The sequence below is a fragment of the Trachinotus anak genome, unplaced genomic scaffold (genome assembly GCF_046630095.1).
Source record: "Trachinotus anak isolate AG129_WGS33_773 ecotype Australia unplaced genomic scaffold, CSIRO_AGI_Tana_v1 ptg000014l, whole genome shotgun sequence".
NCBI lineage: Eukaryota > Metazoa > Chordata > Actinopteri > Carangiformes > Carangidae > Trachinotus > Trachinotus anak.
In genome coordinates this window covers 4416125-4440724 of record NW_027273865.1, presented here as the reverse complement: position 1 = coordinate 4440724, position 24600 = coordinate 4416125, and the positions used below count along the sequence as shown (strand labels likewise).

Sequence of the window (24600 nt, the reverse complement as noted above, 5' to 3'; positions counted from 1 at the left end):
GAGCAAGATTCTGCTTTGGATGACTCCTTTATGAGTTGAGAGATACATAAAATCAACACAGAAAATGCATGATGTAGTATTTGTGTGTAACAGTATATTTTGTTAAAATAGCCATGTCACAATTATTCAACCCCTATATAATATTATTGTTTTTAAAGCTTTCTGACAGTTTGGGAACTCTATAATGATCCTTCATTTGCTTCAGCTGTGATGCATATATAAACCCCAACCATGAAGGTATTCAAAGTGAGTTGCAATCATGGGAAAGACAAAGAAGCTTCCACAGCTGAGAGAGGAGATTATTTCATCACACCTGAAGGGCCTTGGGTGTAAGAAGATTTCCAAAACATTTAATATTCCAAGAGACACCATTGGGAGCATTATAAGGAAGTTTAAAACTTGGGGAACAGCTGTAAACCTGCCTGGCTGTGGAAGAATCCCCAAAATTTCATCAAGGGCCCTTAGCAACTTAGTCAGGACAACTAAAAAATCCCTTGTGACTGCAAGAAAGCCACAGAATGATCTGATGAAGGCTGGTACAAGTGCTTCAGTGGCAACTATAAGACATGCAGTGACTAAACAAGGACTTCATGGCTGGACTCCAAGACACACTTCACTCTTGACCACAAGGAACATCAAAAGTCAACTAGAATATGCCAGGGGGAATTTGGATAAGACTACAGAGTTTTGGGAGACAGTTCTATGGACTGATGAAACCAAACTGGAACTGTTTGGACATATGGACCAGCGGTATGTCTGGCGTGCGAAAGGCCAGGCTTATGACCCAAAGAATACCATCCCCACGGTCAAGCATGGAGGTGGGTCATTGATGATGTGGGGCTGTTTTTCTGCGGCAAGAACTGGGAGTCTTGATCATGTCCCTGGCATCGTGGATTCCCAGAAATACCAGGCCATTTTAAAGAGGAACGTGCTGCCTTCTGTTGACAAATTAAACCTTGGCGACCATTGGACTTTCCAAAAAGACAATGATCCCAAGCACACCTCCAAGTCAACCAATGCTTGGTTGAGAAAAAGATCCTGGAACGTCCTGGAGTGGCCTTCTCAGTCACCAGATTTAATCTGATTGAAAATCTTTGGTGGGATTTAAAGAAGGCAGTTGCAGCACGGAAGCCATCAAACATCATTGAGCTCAAGGCTTTTGCACATGAGGAATGGGCAAAGATTCCGATCGACAGGTGTAAGAAGCTTGTCAGCACTTACCAAAAACATTTGTGAGAAGTTATAAAAGCTAAAGGATGCACCACAAAGTACTGAAGCTGGGGGTTGAATAATACTGTGAGTTAGTGCTCCTGTAAAAGTGTCGGAGCCTCATTGTGTGTGAAGGTGCTGGAAGCTCTCAACACTGTTGGACTCCCTTAGTTGAATATTTCAAGTCACAAAATAAAATTTGTGATTAGATTAAGGCTTTTATTTTGTGTTCAGTATCATGTTCTGGGCACTTCCTGCCTCTAATGGTCAAAAGTCTCTGCAGCTTTAACATCTGACAGAAAATCTGAGCATCATGAACTGTGAAATCATATGATGTCATTGTGTTAAAATATCATGTGACATCATGTCAGCTAAGATCATCATCATCATGTAAGAGATGAAGGAGGAGGGAGGATAAGAAACACATCTGTTCACATAAAGAACGACATGGTTGCTCCTTTTCTAACAAACATAGAAATGAAAAAACTTTGTGATATTTCATTTTTTTCTCTCTCTCTCTCTCCCTCTCTCTCTCCTCCCCCCTCCCTATCTCAGCAGCAAGGGGAGGAGTCAGCAGGGTGAGGATGCTGCCAGGTTGCTGTGGTTTCAGCCTCTTGTTTCTTGTGGTGACCATCGTTTGGGATGTGTGCCTGTGTGGCTGAAGGGTGTGAGAGTGTGTGTGTGTGATTCTTACAGCAGTGAGGATATATGACTGCAGAACAGAGGAGAGGAAGAGAGGAGAAGAGGGAGGACAGGAGGACGGAGTTGTTGAAGGGTGGATGTGGATTAAAGTCGCTGCAGCGAGTCATCATTTCCTCTGAACTGCAGAGATCTGTGAGGACGACAAGAACCTTCATCCCTCCATCTTTGTTTCTGCACAGGGTGGACTGAGGGAGGGAAGGAGATAGTGAAGGAGACAGTGAAGGAGACAGTGAAGGAGGGATGGATGGAGTCTGAGTTGTCTCTGATCCTCCGGTAAGCCTCCTCTCAGCTGCTTCATTCTATCTTGTTTGTCTCTTCTGGTTTTATTCGTCTGTCTGGTTGGTCATTTTCTCTCTGCTGGGGGAAAAGTCGCCGAATTGCCACTGTCATTGCTGACAGTGTCAATAAAGTCTGTTCAAATCAGATCTGGCTCCTTCACACCCTGTTTTTGTTGAAATCAGCAGCTTCAGATTCAGTGTGGCTGCCATCTTGAATCAGAGCTGAGAGCAAAGTTACAGATTAAAGGAAAATTCCACTTTATTTAAAACCAGGATCTTATTTTGAAAGAGCTCAAAGCTCGTAGAGAAGCAAAGGTAAACATACCTGACACGTTTTTCATAATCCTTCAGAGCAGAAGGTCAAGGGTCAAACAGGAAGTAGCTCTGCAACAGACATGTTCTAATATGGCCGCCCATTCAATCTGATCAATATCACTTGATGAACCTGTTTTTACGTTTCTGTTCCAAAGACTTAAAAATAAATAAACCTGATTGGTCAGATGATTGACATTTGTTAGTGGGACAGAGGAGGGAGTTGTGTTTCAGGCTCAGGATTGGAGTTAAAATTATTTAGTTTTAAAATGTTTTTATCTTCAAATATAAGAAAAATAAAATAAATAAAATGATTTATTTTTAATAAATAATTGAAGTAAAATCTGGATCAAAAGAACTCAAATGTTTGTATTACAAAGATTTCAATGTTTAAATCTGAATAATTAACTAAAAACTTACAGGTTACAGCAAACGCATGTTTCCATGTTTCCTCTCCATGTTTCCTTTCCTTGTTTCCTTTCCCTGTTTCCTCTCCTTGTTTCCTCTCCTTGTTTTCTTTCCCTGTTTCCTGTCCTTGTTTCCTGTCTTTGTCTCCTCTTCCTGTTTCCTTATCTCCTCTTCTTTCCTCCTCATCCTCCCCTCCTCCATTCCTCTCCTCCTCTTTCCACCTCCTCTCTCGTGTACAGGAAGCATTACATCATACTCCTCTGAGAGATGCTGCTGTTGCTAGGTTACCACCGACTGACTCCCTGATCCATTTTTAGAAGTAAGAAGAGAGACAGAGGTGGGGGAGGGGAACGATAGAGAGAAACTAAGAGAACACAGAGAGAGAGGGAGACAGAGAGAGAGAGATTATATCACTCTGTGGGAACGACTGAAGAATGAAAGAAAAGAAGAAACGTAGTGGTGAAAGAATAGAATCCATCAACCGCTTTAAATTCAAATCAGTGACAGATTAGAGACCAGCCTGATTCATGGACTGTTATACTGGTCTGATGATGGTCTGAACTGGTTCCAGGAAATGTTTAAACAGGAACATTTTTTTATTCTAGTCACACCAGATAAAACAAGATTTTTAAAGGTTGAGTTTTGATGTTTGCTCACAACCCCAAACACAGACAGCAACAATATTTAACATCCAAAGAGAGGACTGTTCTGTCACATGACCTCTGACCAGTCACATCTCTCTGAAGACAGTCTTTCCTGTCCTCAGATCTCTTGAGAGCAGAAGGACACAGCATGAGTAGTTTGTCATAGGGACAACAGCAGTTCATCTTGACTCAGCTGATTAAACATGCCTGTTCACACCTATACACACCTGTACACATCTGTATATACCTGTTTGCACCTGTTCATTAAATAATAAGTTCCATGAACAGACTTCCTCACAAGAAATATTTGGGGGATATGTGAAATGCATCAATACTTTGGTGTTTATTTCAGAGTTTATCAAACTTATCACATTGTTCTGCATAGGATGATGACCATGAACACTGATTGGAAGCTGTTACCAGAGTAGTAGTGTCTCAGAAAACATTAGAGTTAATTTTGTAGTTGGTATTATTTTAACAAACTGGGCACATGTTAGAAATCAAATCTGTTTCCCACCTGAAAACAAAGTGATATGAAAACTCTCCACTATCTCAGCTGGCTGATGTGAAATGCATTCTGGGATACTTGCCTCAGTGTTCTGATAAACACAATGAGTGAGACCACTACAAATGATCTGGACTGGACTTGTCCACATGGTGTCTCAGATGTGTAACATTCTCACAATATAATAAATATGAGTAAAAGGTTGGTTTCTGCTGAATTACAGAGATACATTATTGAAAAATATAAATAATTATGAGCACCCCATAGTAATGCCACGTGTGATGTTGAGGTGTTGACTTCTTTGTGACTGTGCAGTAAAATTACATTAATTCACATTGTGATGAAACAAATCAATAAGAGTGATTATTAGTAATTACTGACTGTTACAAACAAACTTAACACACCAGGTCACTGATATCCAGTCTTCTCTGGTTCACATCACACGCATCCACCCATCTATCATTCACATATCATTATCCATCCATCCATCCATCCATCCATCCATCTATCTATCCATCCATCCACTCATCATCCACCCTTCATCCACCATCCAACCATACATCCATCTATCCATCCATCATCTATCCATCCATCATAGTCAGTAGTGTTCAGGTTTAATTCTACAGCATTGATCTTTTTATAAAGACAGGAGATACAGATGTTTATGTCCTGCAATCATCTTTATGTTTCCTGACAGTAAAACTGAAACAGAGTGTGGCCCGATGGTGGAGTGGTTAGGGCGTGTATCACATGAGCGGATGCTCTCAGCAGGCGAGTGCTGGTTCGACTCCCGACCGGTGTCATTCCTGCGTGTCATTCCCCCTCTCTCTCTACTGTCCTGTCAATAAAGGCAAAAAATGCCCAAAAAATATCTTTAAAAAAAAAAAAAACTAAAACAGAAATGAAGAGTTTTCCTACTGTTTGTTAGATGGAGGAGAAACTTAAAGATCAATGATTAATACAAAACAACACTGACTGTTGGTCAAAGAGATCAGCCACTGTATCAGGGTGTTCCATCGGACAGACAGAACCATGAGTTTAAGGTTTAGATGAAGGTTTACAATTTGTTTGTTTGAGACAAACTGTATCTCACCTGGTCCTGTATGATCCTCCTCTCAGGTCTTTGGGGAGTCATGACATCTCAGGAGGAGGCATCTTCCTTCAAGAGGTTTTTTCAGTACGTGGAGGACAGTGGACTTAGAACATACGATGGTCTGGTGATCCAAAACGCCTCAGACATTGCAAGAGAGAGTGATCGCATTCGTAACCAGACTAACTGGACCTACCTGCAGGAAAAACACCAGAAAAAGAGGCGGCAGGAAGAAGCCATCAAGAGGTAGAAAAAAACTAAAAACACATGAAACCTTAAAAAATGAGGTTTTATTATTACAATTCGTAACCGGACATATGTCGTCTAAGCTGAAATGTGCCTGTCAAAATATATTACCAGTAACTATAGCAGATCTTATTTTGAAATATAGGCCTACTCACACTGTCAGATAAGGTAATGCAAAAGGACGTTGTCTGGACATGAATCCATAAGAGTGTTAATGTGTGCACAAAAGACAAAAATGGTGTTTGACGAAACTGACTGTGCGTATACACCTGCCTTAACAGCTAATTCTCTGGTTGCCAGACAGTGGTCAGTACTTATATTTTGTACTGGGATTATGGGTCTGTTTAAAGTTGGGACCACTCCAGCAAAACTTTTCATCCTTGAATGTTGCAGCAAATCCTTGTAGCTCATACTTTTTTACTTTTCGCAGTGTATTTGTGTGTTTTTTATCAGTTGGCATTTTTTCATCTGATGATGGACAAAATAGTGTTAGCAAGGGGGGACCTCCTTGCTTTATGGAGTACTAGACATAGAGTTAAACATCCCATACCAGCTGATGCAGAGCTAGGGCTAAGCTAAAGTCTAGGAGATGGAGATACAAGCCTTCTCTACCATCAGTCCTCATGGGAAATGTCGAGTACATTGTAAGTGTAGTGTCACATGTTTCACAGAGACCTGGTTAAATGACAACACTCCCGACCATTCTCGCTTTCACTGCAGTGAGAGCGACAGAGACGCCAGAGCATGTAAAAGAATAAAGGTGGAGGACTTTGGCACACTCTGGCTTTGCTAATTGTTTTGATTGTCCCACAACAGAAAATGAGACACTTGATCTGTTGTACGTAAACGTCACAAAGGCTCATTCTGCTTCAGCTCTACCACATCAGATTAGACCATAATCTGGTTTTTCTCTGGTTTTCAGCCTTCCTACAAACCCTGTGTACTGAGGCAGGCTGCAACCATATGCTAATTCAGGACCTGGACCCTGGAGTCCAAAGAGTCTCTAAGGGACTGTTCTGAGTTCACAGATCTGGATGTACTGTTGGAATCACAGGAAAATAAAAACAGCAAAGACACTGATCTTGATAGAATGGTTGACTGCACCACAGATACATTAAGTTCTGTATGAACACTGTGATACCAACAAGAGCTGTATGCTGCTTCAACAACAAACCCTGGATCACCAGTAACATCCAGACCCTCTTCAACCAGAAAGAGGAGGCTTCAGGGTTGGAGACAGGGAGACGTGTAGGTGTGTGCAACATGAGCTGAAGAGGAGATTAAAGCAGGAGAGGGAGGATGACCAGAGGATAGTAGAGAGGAAGCTGCCGCACAACCACACCTGAGAGGTGTGAAGAGGATGAGGACCATCACTGGCTATAAAGACAGGAACAGCCAGGCAACATCAGTTGATGTGGACAGGGCCAATGAGTTCAACCTGTTCTACAAGTGTGACACAGGTGTGTTCTATAGGTGTGTCTCTCCCACTGCTTCAGCTGCAGTTTCTCCTACATCTCCTTCGCACTGCTGCAACCCTGACACCGCAGCTGCAGATCCCTCCACACTGGGGTCAAGTCTCCTGTCCCTTACAGTGGAGGAGGTGAAGGCGGAGCTGAATAGGCTACGTCCTGGAAAGGCAGCCGGCCCAAATGGTGTGTGTCTGAGGCTGTTGAAGGACTGTGCAGCTCAGCTGACTTAGTCTCAGAGGATCTTCATCCATGGAGGTTAAGATGTCGCCATTGTATGTGGCTTGCTGTGTATTTTGGTCCTGCTATTTGTCACACAGAATATGTCATCTCTATTGGTTTATGATCCCCTAACCCTTCTTTGGAATCCGCACTTATGTGTAAAATCTGCAGATCGGTCACTGTGGCAGACAGTCGAAGATGCCGCCATCTTTCCTGGCGTCCATACCTCCTTATCTACAGTGTCCTCTCTGTACGCTGCTTAACAACAATCGCCATGGAAGACACAGTAAGAGAGGAGGATTCCGTGTCAGACTCAAAGCATACCTGGCTTCGTCCTCCACATATGATCCTTGTCATCAACCTGTTGGATCTTCTACGAAGCATGGTGTCTATGACCTGCAGCGTTCTCTGGAGTATAGTTACCGGTGGCGCTGATCAACACCAGATCACTTACAAATAAGACTTTTATACCAAATGACTTTTTTTTATCAACTCATGCTCTGGATTTCCTCCTGTTGACAGAGACCTGGTTAAAACCAGGTGAAAACAGCGCCTTTTCGGAGCTCCTCCCACCCGGCCGCTCATTCTTCAGCTCCCCGCAAGATTCAGGCGGAGGTGGTGGTTTGGCCACTGTCTGGATAGCTTTGGATGCCAATTATACATTCAAGCAATTATTCAAGCTTTGAACTACAGTCGTTTTTGGTTGATTTTGCCTGTCCTGTGCTGTGAGTAGTAGTTTACTGCCCACCAAAATTCAATAAGGACTTTATTCAAGAGTTCTCTGAGTTTTTGGCAGATTTTTTCCAAAATATGATAAACTCCTGATCTGTGGGGATTTTAATATTCATGTGTACTGTCCTTCCAACCAATTGGTTAATGATTTTAAAAGCCTTTTGAACTCTTTTGGCCTAACTCAATCAGTGGATAGACCAACACATTATCTTGGACACACTTTGGACCTTGTCATCTCTCATGGGCTCTCTGTCTCCCTCAGAGAAATATCTAACACTGCTATCTCAGATCACTTCCCTATTATTTTTGAATTCACAACTCCCCCATCTGATTGTAAGCCCCTCATTCCAGCTTTTCGCCGTCGCACATTCACCTCTTTAACAGCCAGAGAATTTTGTGCATCTTTCATGGATTCTCAGATTTTTGCTATGAATGGTCTGACCTCTCCCTTATGCCCACATAACATTCTCTCCTCTTTTCACTCTGCACACTCTGCAATTCTGGACTCTGTTGCACCTTTCCAATATAAATCGACCAAATTAAGACCAGACCCTAAATGACACCACACGTACCCTCAGGCAACGTTGCAGACAGGCTGACGAAGGTGGAAGAAGGACAAACTACATGTATGTTGTTTGGGTATACTGAGGGACAGTTACCAGAAGGCTGTGAAGGAGGCAAAGTCTCAATATCTATCCCTCACTATTTCTAGTAGCTGTCATCATCATTATTTAGAACCATAAACTCTGTTGTAATCCCATGCACCTCTGTTCTGTCAAATGCCTCAACCATGACCTGTGAGAAGTTTCTGCACTACTTCACTGATAAAGTGACATTTATTAGGCAGAATACTGGCTTTGTATTTAATGATGAACATTCTGCTGCACTTGAGCAATTTGAAATGATTTCCCTTTTAGCCCTTACTGACATGGTGCAATACATGAAACCCACTAATTGTGCCTTGGATGTTGTTCCAGCTAAGATGTTGAAGGAGGTATTTCACACTGTGGGGTCAAGTCTCCTCACTCTTCTCTTAGTTTGAGGTCTGTTCCAGCTGCCTTAAAGATGCTATGGTTAGGCCCCTTCTTAAAAAACCTTACCTTGACTCCTCAGTTTTATCCAACTTTAGGCCTGTGTCTCATTTACCATTTCTTTCAAATGTTTTAGAAAAGGTTGTTTTTATACAGTTATTTTTAGAAAATCATTCTATTCTTGAAAAGTTTAAATCAGGGTTTTGATCACGTCATAGCACTGTGTCAGTACTGTTAAAAGTGTACCATGACATTGCCTTATGTGTTGATGCAGGTAGTCCTGCTATGCTGGTGCTGTTGGACCTCTCAGCAGATATAAAGCAATGGTTGTCACAAAATTTCCTTCATTTAAATGATGATAAAACTGAGTGTATTTTGTTTGGTACCCTGAGTATGCTGACTGTTGCAGCCTCAAATATTGGCGCTCTGGCTGCTCATTTTAAACCAGCTGTAAAGAATCTGGGGGTTATATTTGACAGCTGTTTAAGGTTTGACAAACAGATAGACTCTGTTGTCAAAACTAACTTTTTTCAGCTTCATCTTTTAGTGAAGGTAAAACCCTTCCTTAACAGACATGACCTGGAGAAGGCCATTCATGCCTTTATTAGCTCAAGGCTAGATTACTGTAATGCACTTTATGTTGGTGTTAACCAGTCTTCCCTTGTCTGCCTTCAACTTGTGCAAAACGCTGCTGCTCACCTTTTATCAAACACTTCCTGATGCAAACATATAACCCCCATACTCTATTCACTTCACTGGCTTCCAATTAATTTTAGAATTGATTTTAAGATGTTGACGTTTGTTTTCAAAGCTAACATGGCCTTGCCCCACCTTATTTATCTGAGATTTTAACTTTAACCATAGTAGGGCAACATCATCTTGAGGTCCCAAGGTCAAGATATAAACTGTGGGGTGACCATGCTTTTGCTGTCGCTGCACCTCAACTTTGGAATAAGTTATCCCCTGACATACACACTATTACTGACCCAGCACTTTTTAAATCTAAGCTCAAAACGTATTTATTTAGAACGGCTTTTAATACCTAGTAGTGCTGTGACATTTTCATTTTTGTTGTCTTTTAATGTACTTTTTATACTTTTCATGATTTATTTCATGATTTATTATTTTATGATTATTGTATAGTGTGTTCTCTCAATTTTTATTGTAAAGCACTTTGGTCACCTTTTGGTTGTTGTATAGGGCTATGTAAATAAATCTTGATTGATTGATTGATAGATCTTCAACCTGAGTCTGCAAACAGGAACATGTTGGATGTGGATGATCCTTCCTCTACAGGCTCCACTGGTCATATTCTTACTTGGAGTCAGGTGGTTATGTGAGGATTATGTTCTTTGATTTTTCAAGTGCATTTCACACCATCTGACCCCCCATTCTCAACGACAAACTGGAAGGGATGGGGGTGGATCCCTCCTTCAGGTCCTGGATTGTGGATTACCTCACAAGACAACAGTATGTCAGGTTGGTAACTGTGTCTCAGGGACAGTGGTGAGCAGTTCTGCCTCCAGTCCTGTCCAGTCCAGACCCTGTATAAAGCAGACTTTAAATACAACTCTGAGTCTCCACATTCAGATGATGACACAGCTCTTGTGGTGTGTATCAGGAATGGACAGGAAGGAGAGTACAGGGATCTGAACACTTATAAATATATAGCTGTGCACCTGGACAGTAAACTGGACTGGTCCCTGAACACAGATGCCATCCGCGGGAAAGGGTGGAGTCAGCTCTTTTTCCTCAGGAAGCTCAGGTCCTTTGACATCTGCAGTGAAATGCAGCACATGTTTTATCAGTCAGTGGTGGAGAGGGTCCTCTTCTCTGCTGTGGTCTGCTGGGGCAGTAGCATGTCAGACAAGAACACAAGGAGACTGGACCAGCTGGTTAAAAAGGTTGGGTCTTGACTGGAGGAGTCTGGATTCACACAGGACCGTTGTTGAGATACACATGCTCTGTAAGATGAAGCCATCTTGGACAACACCAACCACCCTCTCCACAACATCCTTCAGACCAGAGAAGTAGCTACAACAGCAGCCAGCGTCTCATCTCTCTTCACTACAGGGCTGAGAGGTTCAGGAAATCCTCTGTTCACTGTCATCAGACTGTTCAACACCTCAGGCAAAGACAGTGGATCATCACACTGACTCAAATATTAACTGAATACATTAAATTTCCCCAAGGGATCAATAAGTATTTTATCTATTTATCTTTGTTGACCCTGACCATTCATTTCCTCCAAGTTTTCTGTTCATATAATATTCTAGAAGTCACACATCACCCATTATGAAGCATTATTCATGATTGCCACTACCATATTTATGTCCACAGCAATGAGAATGACTGACTTAAACCTGGTCACAAAACCAGGATATGTTTTGAAAATGGAATGGTGATAAATTAACTTAATTTAATCGCACAATATGTAATCTGCTTCAGCTGCCAGGGGTCTCTCAGTCAAAACAATAACAAAAGACAGACTGGTGATGTTGTGAAGTAGCATGGGGTCATGGGGGTTGTTGTCTTCAGGAGGTTTTGACTGGGAGTTGAATTGTCCACAGATGTCTCCTCTTCATCAAAACAAATGCACCGGTGATTAAATCTGGTAAAAACATGTTGAATGAAAACACTCCCTCAGCTTTCTTTCTCTGATAATTTAAAATATATAGTTAAAAATGTACTCTGATATAGGATATGACGCTATTGACAGGCAACCAAATGACCATTACCATGATTAAAATCACAGATTTCTCTTGGTGTGAAAATTTATGGAAACATTTGGATAATGTAAGAACATATATAACATGGGTCTGGTTGTTTTTAAACATTTTAACATGGAAAAGTTACATTGATGTTTTTGTGTGTTCACAAAATTAAAACTAGGCCTGGCCTGAGGACCTCATCATTAACACAGTTAGATTTTCATAAAGAGAAGCTCCATCAACAGAAAAAGCTGTGACAACATCACTGTCATGCTTCAGATTCAGATTTACGTACAGCTGAATTTTATTCTTCCACTTGAAGAACAAATTAAAATAGATTGTTGTTACACTTCATTGTTTAAATTCTCTATCAGATTCATTTTGGGTTTTGATGTCACATTGATTGTGTGATTGGCTGATGATTGTAGGTTTGTGGTGACACATCTTTCTATTGGTCCATCCAGAATTGGTGAAGATGTTGCCAAGGCAACAGATGGGGCGTACTCGGGGAAACATTTTAGGATGGGTTTCATGACAATGCCGGCACCACAGGACCGATTGCCTCCCCCAAGCCAGGGCTTCACTGTCCGATCCCAGTCCCTCCACTCAGTGGGCGGAGGAGATGACGACTCCAGCCACAACCGAAAACAACCTCCGCCCAAACCGAAGAGAGACCCCAACACCAAACTGAGCAGCAGCTCTGAAATGGTAAACGGAGGCTCAGGAGTCACCAGGAGAGACCACCAAGAGACCAAAGAGACAGCGGAGCAGGCGGAGGGTGAGGACAGATTCACCTCTTATCAAAGACATGTGGAAATCTAAATGTTTAAAAGAGTAAATCATGTTATTGTGAAGATCACTGAGGTCAAACAATAACAGCCTCTCTGTCTGTCTGTCTGCCTGCCTGTTTGTCTCTCCACCTCTCTCTCTCTGTCTGTCTCTCTATTTCCATCTGTCTCTCCGTCTCTTTCTCGATCTGTCTGTCTCTCTATTTCAATCTGTCTCTCCATCTGTCTCTCCATCTGTCTACCTGTCTGTCTCTACATCTGTCTCTCTGTCTGTCTTTCTGTCTGTCTCTCCTTCTCTTTCTCGATCTGTCTTTCTGTCTCTCTATTTCAATCTATCTGTCTCTCTGTCTGACTTTCTTTCTATCTGTCTGTCTCTCTGCCTGTCTGTCTCCAGCTCGATGTCCTCTCTACACTGAGGACTATAAGAAGATGCCTCCACCTAAACCGAAGAGGAACCCAAACACTCAGCTCAGCACCTCCTTTGATGAGTCCTACATCCATAACCATGGAAACAAGAAGTCTTCCTTGAGGTGGGAAAAATCTTCCTCCCAGAGTCAGAGTCCAGCATCCAGAGACACAGATGATGAGGAGCCAGTTTATATCGAGATGGTGGGAAACATCCTGCGAGAGCTGAAAGGTCAGGAAGCGGTGGAGGATGAGCAGGGCGAGTCAGTGTATGAGGAGATGAAGTACCCAATGTTGGAGGACTTCCTGCAGGACACTCACTCCGCCATCATGGACCCTGAGGCCTGGTCCCGTGGATCTCTCTGTGATATCCCTCCACCTTTCCCCAACCTCTTGACTCACCGCCCGCCACTGCTTGTCTTCCCCCCCGCCCCCGCTCAGTGCTCTCCCAACTCTGACGAGTCCCCCCTCACTCCCTTAGATGTCACCCGGCTGCCCATGTTAGAAAATGTCTCCTACAGCAAGTCAGGTGGTGTTGAAAATCCACAGAGCTCCACCCACCACCGCAAAGAACGAGACCGAGACCGAGACCTGCCGTTTACCCACACCATCACATCCTCGGGCCGCTCGTCGGCTCCACCTCTCCCCTCCAACCTCTACAAATCATCTGGTTCTGCCCACAGTGGTCATGGTTATCCCCGCAGCCAATCAGCCTGTCCGTCTCCGGTCAGCATGGGTCGCTCTCTGACCCCTCTGAGCTTGAAGAGGCCGCCACCATATGACACTCTGATGGCAGGAGGAAGTATGCCTCGCTCTTCATCTTCATCTTCATCATCCTCACACAGGGCAGGGGAGGGCGGAACTAAACTTAGTAACTCTTCCTCCACCCACGGCTCTATGCAGAATGTGTCGATGAGGTCGCAAACTCCAACAAGCCCGCTGGACGAACTCAACAACCTGTTTACATCAGGTCGACAGGTGGTGAAGAGAGGCTCAGGAGGCAGGAAGAGCAGGGAGGGTGAAGGTATGTACTCGTACTACAGCTGACATCAAAGGTTCAGAGCTGCTGAAGTCTCCAGTCAAACTGAATCAAACCTTGACCTTCAAGTTTTACCTCCTAAATTGTTTGTTATTCTCTATTCTGTGCTGTTACATTTCCATAATTGAGGGAGCAATGCTAATTTCCTCCTGGGGACCAATATTCAAGTATTCTTACTCTGTGGTCTCCACGGTTGAGTGTAACCCACCAAACTCCACCAATCACATTTCAGCACAATTACTAAAACAATCTCACCTGAAGGTCCCGGACATTTTATGTCTAAGGTCAGTGTTTCTGTGAGTCTGGCTGTTGATCCACAGCAGAAACTTTCATGTTTAGTTTCTGCAGTGAGTTGAGACAAAAAAACAACTTTCTAAATAAATAGAAACAATTTGTACTGAAGAACCACGCTGTCTCTAAACATCTTTAACAACCAAGAAAGCTGTCATGTGATACTGTATCATGTGACCATGTAAAGCAGTCAGAATCACATTAGCTCACATCTTTAGCTCTCACACTTTCTTTATCTTACACATTCTCCTCAGTTCCTTGTTATTTAAAGTGAGTTTTATCTTCTTGGTCTCACAGTTGTTCGAGGTTCAGCTGGTTCTCTGTTTGAGGTTCTTTGTTCTACATATCGGTGGTTCTGTGTTGTTTTAAGAGGGTTTTGTTGTCACATTATGTCACTGCTGTGTCCGTTGTATTTATGTAGGAGACTGTAGGTCTTTGCCCAGACATGACAGTAAAGACAGAGATGGACAATCCAGTCCAGTTTGCAGTAGGATGGGGAGGTCATCTGTCAGCCCCACCATGATGCTGTCTGGAGGAGTAGGAGGAGGAGGAGGTGAGTAAGGCAGTAATAACACTACAGGGAAGTATGGAGGAGCTGAGGTTCAGATGTGAAGAGAATAAAAGGAGGTCAGTCAGACAAAGGTGTTCATTTTAATCAGGACTTCAACTTCTGTCTGCTGACACAGGTGAACTACAGGTGAACTGCAGGTGTCTCCTCTCATCTGTCTTTTTGTTTGTTGGTGTTAAATAATTATATCTGCAGAATCAAAGTCTGTTTGTAAACTCGGCCGTTCAGCTTCGACATCAGGAGTTCCTTCACCTGGCGGGACACCACAACGCCGCCTGCAAGAAACGCATCACCCCGCCCTCAGCCAGGTACACCTGTAAAACATTTGTCCATTTTACTTGTCTACCTACCTGTTTCTTGATCCACTACCTGTCTGTTCCGTTAGATCCACTTTCTTATCAAGATGATAAAAAGTAGTTTTATTATAAAGAGAAACTTTGTATTTCACACAGGATTCAACTTCACTGAACAACAGAACGTAAAACATTTTACAGACGAACAGAAGCTTCCCTCCATCAGCTGACTGACATCTGAACTGTTAACATGTAGTAGTAAAAACAACAAGTAAAAATGAAACATGAAAACAAGTAAACATGTTTAATACTTTTTTTACTTCATAAAAAGGACATATTTTGTAATTTTAGTTTTGTGTAAAATATATGGTGTAAAATGTTTTTGTCTCAACATGAACTGACACTAACAGAAATCTGTAGTTACACATTTAACAAAATCGTAACACTTCAGTACTGATACTAACAAAGTGTCCTTTTTGATACTAACATTAAAGTAACATTAAAGTAACATTAAACTAACATTAAACCTAGCTCCAATTAAACCTCATACACCCAATATGCAATTTGAAACAGTAACACTGCTCAATTAACAATTAACTATTTCCATTATATTATTTACTCTGCCCTATCTGATCTATAAAGAGCTTAAATCCTGGGTCTGGACCAGACACTTTTTAAAAAGAGCAGGACCTCTCCTTTACTCCTCCTCTACTCTCCATCCATCCATCTATCCATCCATTTTCAACTGCATACTCCAGGGTCAGGTCACAGTGGCAGCAGGCTAAGCAAGGTAGTCCAAACGTCTCTCTCCCCATTGACATTTTCCAGCTTCTCCTGGGGGATCCTGAGGTGTTCCCAGGCAAGATCAGATATAAAATCCTTCCAGCATGTTCTGGGTCTGCCCCTTGGTCTCCTACCAATTGATGTACCTAGAATACCTCCACTGGGAGGCGCCCAATCAGGAGGCATCTTAATCAGATGCCTGAACCCGTTCAACTGGCTCTTTTCATCGTGAAGGAGATCCCTCTAAGGTCAGAGCTCCACACCCTGTCTCTAAGACTGAGCCCAGACACCCTGTGGAGGAAACTCGCTTCAGCTGCTTGTACCCACAATCTCATTCTTTCAGTCACTACCCAGAGATCATGACCACAGGTGAGGATAGCTCAACTGGTAAATCGAGATCTTTGCCTTCCGGCTCAGCTCCCTCTTCACCACAATGGTCTGGTACAACACCGGCTTTACTGGTGAAGGCGACCCACCTGTCAATCTCTCGCTCCATCCTATCGTCACGTGTGAACAAGACCCCCCAGACACTGAAACTCCTTCACTTGGGAAGAAAAACAGGAGGAGAGAGAGAGAGAGAGAGAGAGAGAGAGAGAGAGAGAGAGAAAAGGAAGAGCAGAACTACAAAGAAAGAAGAAGATGAGTTAATGAGGAGTTAGTGGATTTTATAGGAGCCAGTGAAGCTAATACAGGAGAGATGTGATCTCTTCTCCTGGTTTCTGTCAGGACTGAAGCTGCAGCATTTTGGATCAGCTGGAGAATCTGTGGAGAGAATGAATGATTATTTTGTGAGAACAGAAAAAAACTACAGTTCCCATGAAGAACTTATAAAGTGCTATAGCACAAGTACTTCTGTCATCATTACTTGGTGTCATCCATATCCATACAACTCTCAAACTTTCTAAAGCTCTCTTCTAAAAACGGATGGGAAATGGTGTCCATTAAAGGGTTAGGGTAAGGGTTAAACCATAAACACTAAGTATCACACCAAAGGTCCTGTCCCAAGGCTAGATGTTCAGTTATTGGAGTTTTTTTTGTATGAGGTCTTCTTATGTCTGGAACAGAGCCTGGAAGTAAGGTGATTCTCTACCAACTTTACATTTTACAGACAATTCATTCATTTTTGAAAAGCTTTTAAAATGAAAAATACACACTTGTCTTCTGTTTTGTGAACTGTTGGTTTGTTCCCTCTCAGGTCATAATGATGTAATAAAATGTGTTATGTTGTGTGCAAATGTTTGCGATGAAGCTGTGACAATAAAATTTTAATTTTATCAAAATTGAATAAAACATGAAACTTAAGCATCAGGGAAAGTTTCACCTTGATCAAAATCTTTTTCTAATCTGTTAAATTAGATGATCTGAATTTTAAACTGGAGTTACCTGAAGTGTTTCTCATACACACCTGTATTCATGTCAATGAAATCAGTGTGACACAGGAATCATACAGATGACCTGAAAGAAAAATAAACATTAGTCTGATGTTCTGTCTGTCTGACCATCTGTCTGACCATCTGTCTGTCTGTCTGTCTGTCTGTCTGTCTTACATCACACAGTAACAGCCAATCACATGTCAGACTGTCAGTACTCAACATTCACTTAGTCAAGCAAAGATCAATAAATCAGTGATCAATAACCACTGTGTATTGGACATATTTAAAACATATGAAATATTTTTATATAGTTTTTACAAAGAATCTATTAAAGTTCTCGTCTTTCTTATTTTGAATTTCTGATTTTACAATTTTTTTAGAATAGAAAATAACAATTTAAAGAGCCTCCGATGAAGATCAGGTGTTCCACTACATTAACGTCCACATGATGTTTTTATATAATAAAGACATATGATGAGTGAAATAATTAGTCAACACCATGACTGAGTGTTTCCGCCTTGAACTGCAGTGAACCAATGACAGTCTCATAAAAACAGATTCAGACAGCCAGGGATTCATACGTCATATAACATAAGGAACCAATCCTGTCAACTTGTGGGTACGGGGGGCGGGGCTAAATACACCTGAAACCTTGTCAGTACAGAGAGCCAGAGTTACCATTAGCACAACCACTAACAATGTGTCAGCCACTGCCAGTTACAAGCTAACAAACAACATAAACAAATAAAAGATGCTAACTATGCTAACCATTCTGATCCATCTGCTATTCTCTGATTCTGGTCACAACAAACTCCTCATCTCAGTCTGGGTCTGACTGGGGCTCAAACATGTGGCTGAGTCTAACCATCTTGAGACTCTCTGCTCTTTCACCTGGACACCTGGAGCCAGCATGTTGTGGGCGGGGCTCAGGTTTAATTCTCATAAACCATGATCACAACAAGACAATGGCCACAGGGTCAAACCACAGACTAAACAAAGAGATTCAAAGAGTGACAAACACAGTAAGTGGTTATTGAGTGACAGTTTGCGGACATGTTGACGCTGAACTGCTCTTCATCTCCAGATGCCGTGGCTGTGCGGAGACGCCACCATGATGGAGATGATCGAGAGGAAAAGAGTTTTGTGTCGAGAGATCAAATCTCGTCAGTGGCCAGAGAAGAATCTGTGTAAACAGGACAGTATGCCTATCCTGCCCAGCTGGAAGAGGAAACAGCCCCCACCATATTCAGGCCCGCCGACCGCAGCCGCAACTGGACAGACCACCACGGTGTTCTGGGACACTGCCATCTGAAACACAAAAAGTACACAGAAACGTGAATCACAGACCACCACGATGTTCTGAGCAACACAGAAACAGTGATGATGATCATGATGATGAAGCAGCCATCAGGCCACATTCATCCACTGACAGCTTGAACATGATTTTAAAAACTGGTTTTCTCTCATTGTTTGATTAATCAGTTTCAGGCGTAGATTCTCTTCTCTTGTCTCTGAATCAACCAGTCAAGAGACAGCAGAGTGAATTTTAGATCAAACCATCATTAAGCTTCCCCACTTCTATTCTTAAATCCTCATCCACATCAATCTGGTTTAGAATAAAACACAGAGGATTTCAAATCAAAGACCAATACTCAAAGAGAAACAATGAAATAAATCAAAAATATCTACACTTCAGATAAATCAACTCTAATATGAAACTGTCAACTAATGAATGAATGATCTAATCATGGAGTGTGAATGTGTGACAGTTTTTTATGATATCAGGGGATCGACATATGACGTGACCTCATGTGGGTCTCGGTCCAGAGGTTGAGACGCTGTCAGATAAATGATGTGAGAAAATCGAAAATCAGCTGTTTTTACTTCAACACTTTAAAATGTTTTCATTCAACTTTTTCACAAAACATGACAATCACAATCTTTCAGCCAACAGTAACACACACACACACACAGATTGGGAGGTGCAGGGGGTTGTCCTTCTGTCCAGTTAATGTTGAAGGAGGCATGGCCATACAGGTGTAGCAGGTGTTGTCTTTTTACTTGTTATTTTTCTATCTGACCGCTGTAAAAGATTCAGATTTTTTATAGTCTGACAGTCGTGTAGCAGAATGCTGTAAAAAGAAAAAATATTTATAAACTTTTCTGTGTGAAAAGTCTGTAGTTAAACGTTTTTATATTTAAATCTGTGATGCTTGTCTGTGTGGAAGAAAAAAATATGACATGTTTTTATATTTTAAAAACTTTTATTATGACGAAAAGGCACTATTTTAAAATGAGAGTATTTAGGTGAGTTGCTGGTCTGGTCTTATCCACTGTCCCTGAAACACAACCTGGACTCTAAATCCACTCAACTCGTTATTAACTCCATATTACCTCCAGTTTAAATCCAGTTTAATTCCATATCAAATCTAGATTAACTCCAGTTTAACTCAATTTAACTCCAGATTAAGATTATTTTGACTCCAGTCTTTACCTGTTCACACAGTTTGTGTATTTTGCAGTTCGTTACTATGACACATTAGACAGACGATCCTGTTGCTGTTTGGCTTGTTTATTCATTCTATCAAGACCCTGATTAAATGTTTGATGATGATAATATAAGAGGTCATGTGAGGTCATGTAATCTTTACAAGTCATGTTAACTTTTAATGAGTCCTAAAAACAAATCTGATGTTTCTGATACATATCATTTTTTTGGTTGTTTTACAAAAAACTGGAAGAGTTTCATGTCAACAAAAACAATTCTTTAAACTGTATAAACTGCATAACTTAAAACTGTTGATTCAACTTAATATCTTGTGTTTGTTGAATTGAGATATTTAGAGTATTTAGCTCAGCTGGATTTACAACTGTGAACTGATTATTTTTACATTAGTTTAGTGAAACTTCTTTTTTAAAGTTGAGCAAAGTTAAATGTTTTACAGAAGATATCGGACAGATGAAGGCACTGTTTGCATTTACTGACACGTAATGAAGGTTACGTGTATCATGTGACCATCTGTGTTTTTGGGACAGTGGATCACTGATGGACATCTATAGAAAGATAAACCTTGATGAATGCAGTGTATTGATTTATTAATGGATGTGTAAGAGCTGATTGATTACAGTGTTGTCTAATCAATGGTAACATGAGACTAAAGCAAAGCATTCTGGGATATGATGATGAAACCTGTGTGATTAGTGTAAATCAACCTGCATCCACATACACACATTCACCCAATCACACAAGCACATACACATAAACACTCACGCACAATCTTAAACAGAGTCTAACACACACTGTGATCAATATATGGTGTGACCATGTTATCATTATAGTTTGATCATGTGTTCATTAAGGAATTGATACCACAGTTGATTTCTGTTCATTGTCTCATTAGATGTGAGATCAGTTGATCAGTTATAGGAACAACACACACTGAAAACCAGTTCAGTCCTTACTGTGATTTTATTCTTCAGACTGATTATCAATGACGTGATGTAGAAATGATTGGAACGTATAGTGAGGACTGTTTATGTGGATTAATGACTGATTGATTTTTGTCTGAATCTTCACATCAGAGAAGAAAGTAAAACTCAGCAGAGTTTTTATTTCTCCTGAGTAAAATCACCTGTTTTACTTGTTTAACAGAAAAATGTCTCAACATGATGACTGAGGGGTGACGACACAAGATCACAAAAACATCACAACATCAAACATCAGATTACTGTGAGCACATCGACACAACTGACAGAGGTTATCAAACTGTAGGTGACTTACAAATATACACAGATCAGTCAATATAAGAGATCAATCAGTAAATATACAGAGATCAATCAGTCAATTTCCGGAGCTGAATCAGCCAATATACAAGATCAATCAATATACAGAGATCAATCAGTCAATATACAAATATCAATCAATCAGAACCTTACCACAGAGCTTTGAAGATTCAGTACCTGTTTCAGGTGATTTTAAAATCTTACTTAAGAATCTTCTTCTTTAAATGATTAAACTGTAATTTATGTGTCAGAGAAATGATGACAGATTAAGAAGTGACTCCTTCACACTCCGGGAGGAACCACAAATCTTTTAAATTTTTATTATTTTATTTGGTGAAGCAAGACAAAGACAATTAGATAATACAACATGACATAAAAGAACATGACATAATAGAACACGGCATAACAGATGACATTGTTTGTTAAGTGATGTTTGACAGAAAAGTGAAACTTAACAAACCAAATGAATTAAAAATTGATCAGTTTGTGTCATCACCCCTCTACTCCCATCTCTTCTGACTTCAACTATTTTCAGGTTCATGATAGTGTGGATACCATGAGGTCTACAAGAAGCGTGTTTCACCTTTACCTTCACCTGTCCACAGGTGTAAATATGTTTACATGTTGCACTGTGAGAAACAGACAAGAGTCTTTTAGTCTTTCTTTTTATTGAATCTGTCCAGAGAGAAAAACAAATATCAGTCTGGTTGTTGTGACTCTGTTTTCATCTTTATGGGACATGATGACAGAAATAAATATCTTTTTAATGAAACTGTGCTCATTGTGTTTTTGCAACAGGTAACTCAGATGTGTCACACTGCGGTGAGGTCAAGTTGGGTTTTTGTCCTGCCTCCATGTCTTGTCTTGTCATTTCTTGTTTTATTTTGAAAGGTAACTCTCCTCTCGTTTCAGGTCACTTGCCCTTCCTCGTGTGTCTCGGTCTGATTGCCTGCTGAGTGTTTCCACCTGTCCCTTGTTACCCTGTGTATATGAGTCTGCGTCTCCCTTTGTCTTGTGCCAGTGTGTTCGTCTTCGTCCATGTCTGCGTGCGGTCACTCCAGCCTTACCACAGTCTTGTCACAGTCCTGTATCCAGTCGCATTTGGTTTTTGTTCCAGTTCCTCCAAGAGTGATTTTCAGTTGTAAGTTTCATACCTTAGTTTAGTTCCATTGCTAACGTTTTCATAGCCTGCTTCTGTTACTCGGTCTTGGAGGTTTCTTATCTGATTCTTGCAATAAAGACTCTTATTGAAGAACTCGAAATCCTGCATCTGCGTCCTGTGTCCTAGCCAGGGTGTGACAAGATGTGTTTATACTGAGTTCACAGCAGCTCATTCATCAATAGATTTACATTAACACCTGTACAGACAGTGGATTCAGAAAGTTTTCACTTCACACCACTTCACTTTGTGCACACTATATTGTGCTGTACATTTCATTTTAAATTGATGAAATTGCCATTTTGCTCATCATTCTACTCAATAACCCTTGATGTGAAAATGTGTTTTTAGAAGTTTTTGCAAAGTTATTAAAAAGTGAAATCTGTCATTTACAAAAGAAAGGCACCTGTGTTCTATGTGAAAAGTTCACACTGTGTGTCAGGACAGAAACCATGAAGTCCAGTGAACTCTGCAGACCTGAGTGATTGTGGCTCAGGAGGTAGAGCGGGATGTCCACTAATCAGAAGGTTGGTGGTTCAATCCTGGCTCCTCCTATCAAAGTGTCATGGACAAGATAGTGAACTCCATCAATGTATGAGTGTATGTGAACGGTAGAAGTGCTCTATGTGTAGATGTAAGCACTGTATGACTTTCTGTGTGAATGGGTGAATAAAGTGCAATAAGCACTATATAATGTTGTTTCTTAAACAGCAATGATGTGAAGATGATGAAGGAAACTCCGCTGACACCGTCTTGCTTGTATATAAAAACGTTTATTACAAAGAAGTCCAGCATCAAATCAAGCACCATGGATTGCCTGAGAGAGGAGTCGAAGCCAATATGAATCTCCTCTGGGTAACAGCTCTAACTCCCTGTCTATATAGGTTGGTTGTCTTCATGAACCTAAAACAAAATATATGGTCTATAAATAAAAGGGCTTCTTTACATAAGATGAGGAGTCACCCATCTCCCAATGACACATAGACCTTTTGACCTTTAGCCCCCTAACTAAACATACCAAACCCATGAAATCACATACCATATAGAACTTCAGATACTACAATAAGCAGTCCGTTTTATATTTACCTCCTACAACATAAACAGGGCAAACAGTAAAGGGGTCTGAATACTACATATCTATGACCAGAGGCAAAGCAATTTGTGCTATTAAATGAAGTTTAATTTAAATTAAATAATAATTAAATAACAGATTGGATAACAGAGGTAAATCATCTGACTTTCTGTTTTTCACTCTGACATCCTGCAGTCTGCTCATCTGCATTGTCTTTGTTTTGATTCTTCAGCCGCTACTTTGAGTTTAAATTTTCTTCACACTCTGCATTGTTTTTCGCTGTCTGGCTTGTGACATTGTTTGATTAGATATCAATCTATTTTGCTAGCATGAGGCCATGCTGTAGCCAAACTAACAACTCTACTACAGAGCAGAGATTCAGATCAGTTGTTTTATTTATAAGATTAATAAACAGTTGGAAAGGCTGGACTTGGGAGAAATGGGAGTGACCCCTATAATTCCAACCGTACCACCATAGATTCTACCCACTCCAGAATTAGACTTCAGTGTCTCTGAAACAATGGGAACACATGGTGACACTTTAGGGACAACGTCAAAGAGCAAATTGGAACAATATCTCCAAGTATATTGAGATGAGGCCCAAGACCCCAAAACTGGAACATCAGGATTGGCCTTTTATGTTCCTGATTTGGAAATTCTAAAATACAAACAACTGTCTGAGAGGGTTTCAGTCTTTACAACAGAATTAATAGCAATAATTTGGCCATTACAGTGGATTGAGGAGGTGAAGTCGACTAGTGCAGTCATATGTTCAGATTTGGCCTCAGGCCTGACGACATTTGAATGCAAGATAGGAGCTGGGTCAGACCTAGTGCTGGAAGGGTGCTCATCGCCGCTGTAGGGTGGTCTTCCCTATCTCCTTGTCTGAAGGGCTGGATGTATACTGCCTTCCCAGACTTTGGATGGGCTGGTCTACAATGCGGGGGCAATGTCCTCCCCACAGATGGTGAAAGTGGCTTTGTCAAACTGATTAAGTAAATTCACATATGGTAATTCCCTTAACCAAGAACAATTATGTCTAGGTCTAAACAGATTCACTGACAAAGCCATCACTGTATCTTCTGCTGATTGTTGTTGATACAACAGTCATGATCATGCATAAGATTGGCATACAGTAGCTAGTGGTTCTGGTACCGTCTCTAAAATTGAAGGCCATGTGCCTGGTGATGGAACTTTCACCACACATGGACAGTTCATTTTCCTAACCGATCTTATGGAATGAGTTAACTGCTGGAACCATAAGTTCCTACCTGCCCATGGGTCTGTGATTTGTAACACCAAGGAATCAAATCCATATGCCTTCCACTTAGTTTTTCTGTTCTGTAATGCATGGTAATGGTCAGTCATGTCTTCTGGTGTCCAGTCAGAGTCAAAGAACTCATCTTCCAGGTCTAAAATAGTCCTCAGATAATGCAGATGAATCTGCATCATTCTCTTCCACCATCTGTTCTCTAGTTTAAAAAATTTCA

At 41.1% G+C, this 24600-nt stretch overlaps 1 protein-coding gene across 3 annotated transcripts; it reads left to right on the top strand.

Annotated features, from left to right (window-relative positions):
* The first annotated feature begins 1661 nt into the window (after positions 1-1661).
* Positions 1662-21651, top strand: nyap2a (neuronal tyrosine-phosphorylated phosphoinositide-3-kinase adaptor 2a). 3 transcript variants are annotated; one of them, XM_071496845.1, is made up of 7 exons: positions 1662-2184; positions 5178-5394; positions 12021-12334; positions 12739-13773; positions 14501-14632; positions 14843-14955; positions 15100-17222. In XM_071496845.1, the coding sequence occupies exons 2-7, from the start codon at positions 5192-5194 to the stop codon at positions 15127-15129; spliced, it is 1827 nt and encodes a 608-aa protein (XP_071352946.1). In that variant the 5' UTR covers positions 1662-2184; positions 5178-5191; the 3' UTR covers positions 15130-17222. The 3 variants fall into 3 exon arrangements, with proteins under 3 accessions (XP_071352946.1, XP_071352945.1, XP_071352947.1); XM_071496844.1 differs by lacking the exon at positions 15100-17222 and adding an exon at positions 18181-21651 and having other exon boundaries at positions 1663-2184; XM_071496846.1 differs by lacking the exons at positions 1662-2184; positions 15100-17222 and adding an exon at positions 18181-21651 and having other exon boundaries at positions 5261-5394; positions 6317-12334.
* The last annotated feature ends 2949 nt before the right edge of the window (positions 21652-24600 follow it).

Bases quoted from the DNA above. Each gene is read 5' to 3' on its own strand.
- nyap2a (XM_071496844.1), top strand. From the start codon at position 5,192: ATGACATCTCAGGAGGAGGCATCTTCCTTCAAGAGGTTTTTTCAGTAC. The intron at 13,774-14,500 runs GTATGTACTCGT...GTATTTATGTAG, and splicing joins GAAGAGCAGGGAGGGTGAAG to GAGACTGTAGGTCTTTGCCC. The intron at 14,956-18,180 runs GTACACCTGTAA...CTTCATCTCCAG, and splicing joins ATCACCCCGCCCTCAGCCAG to ATGCCGTGGCTGTGCGGAGA.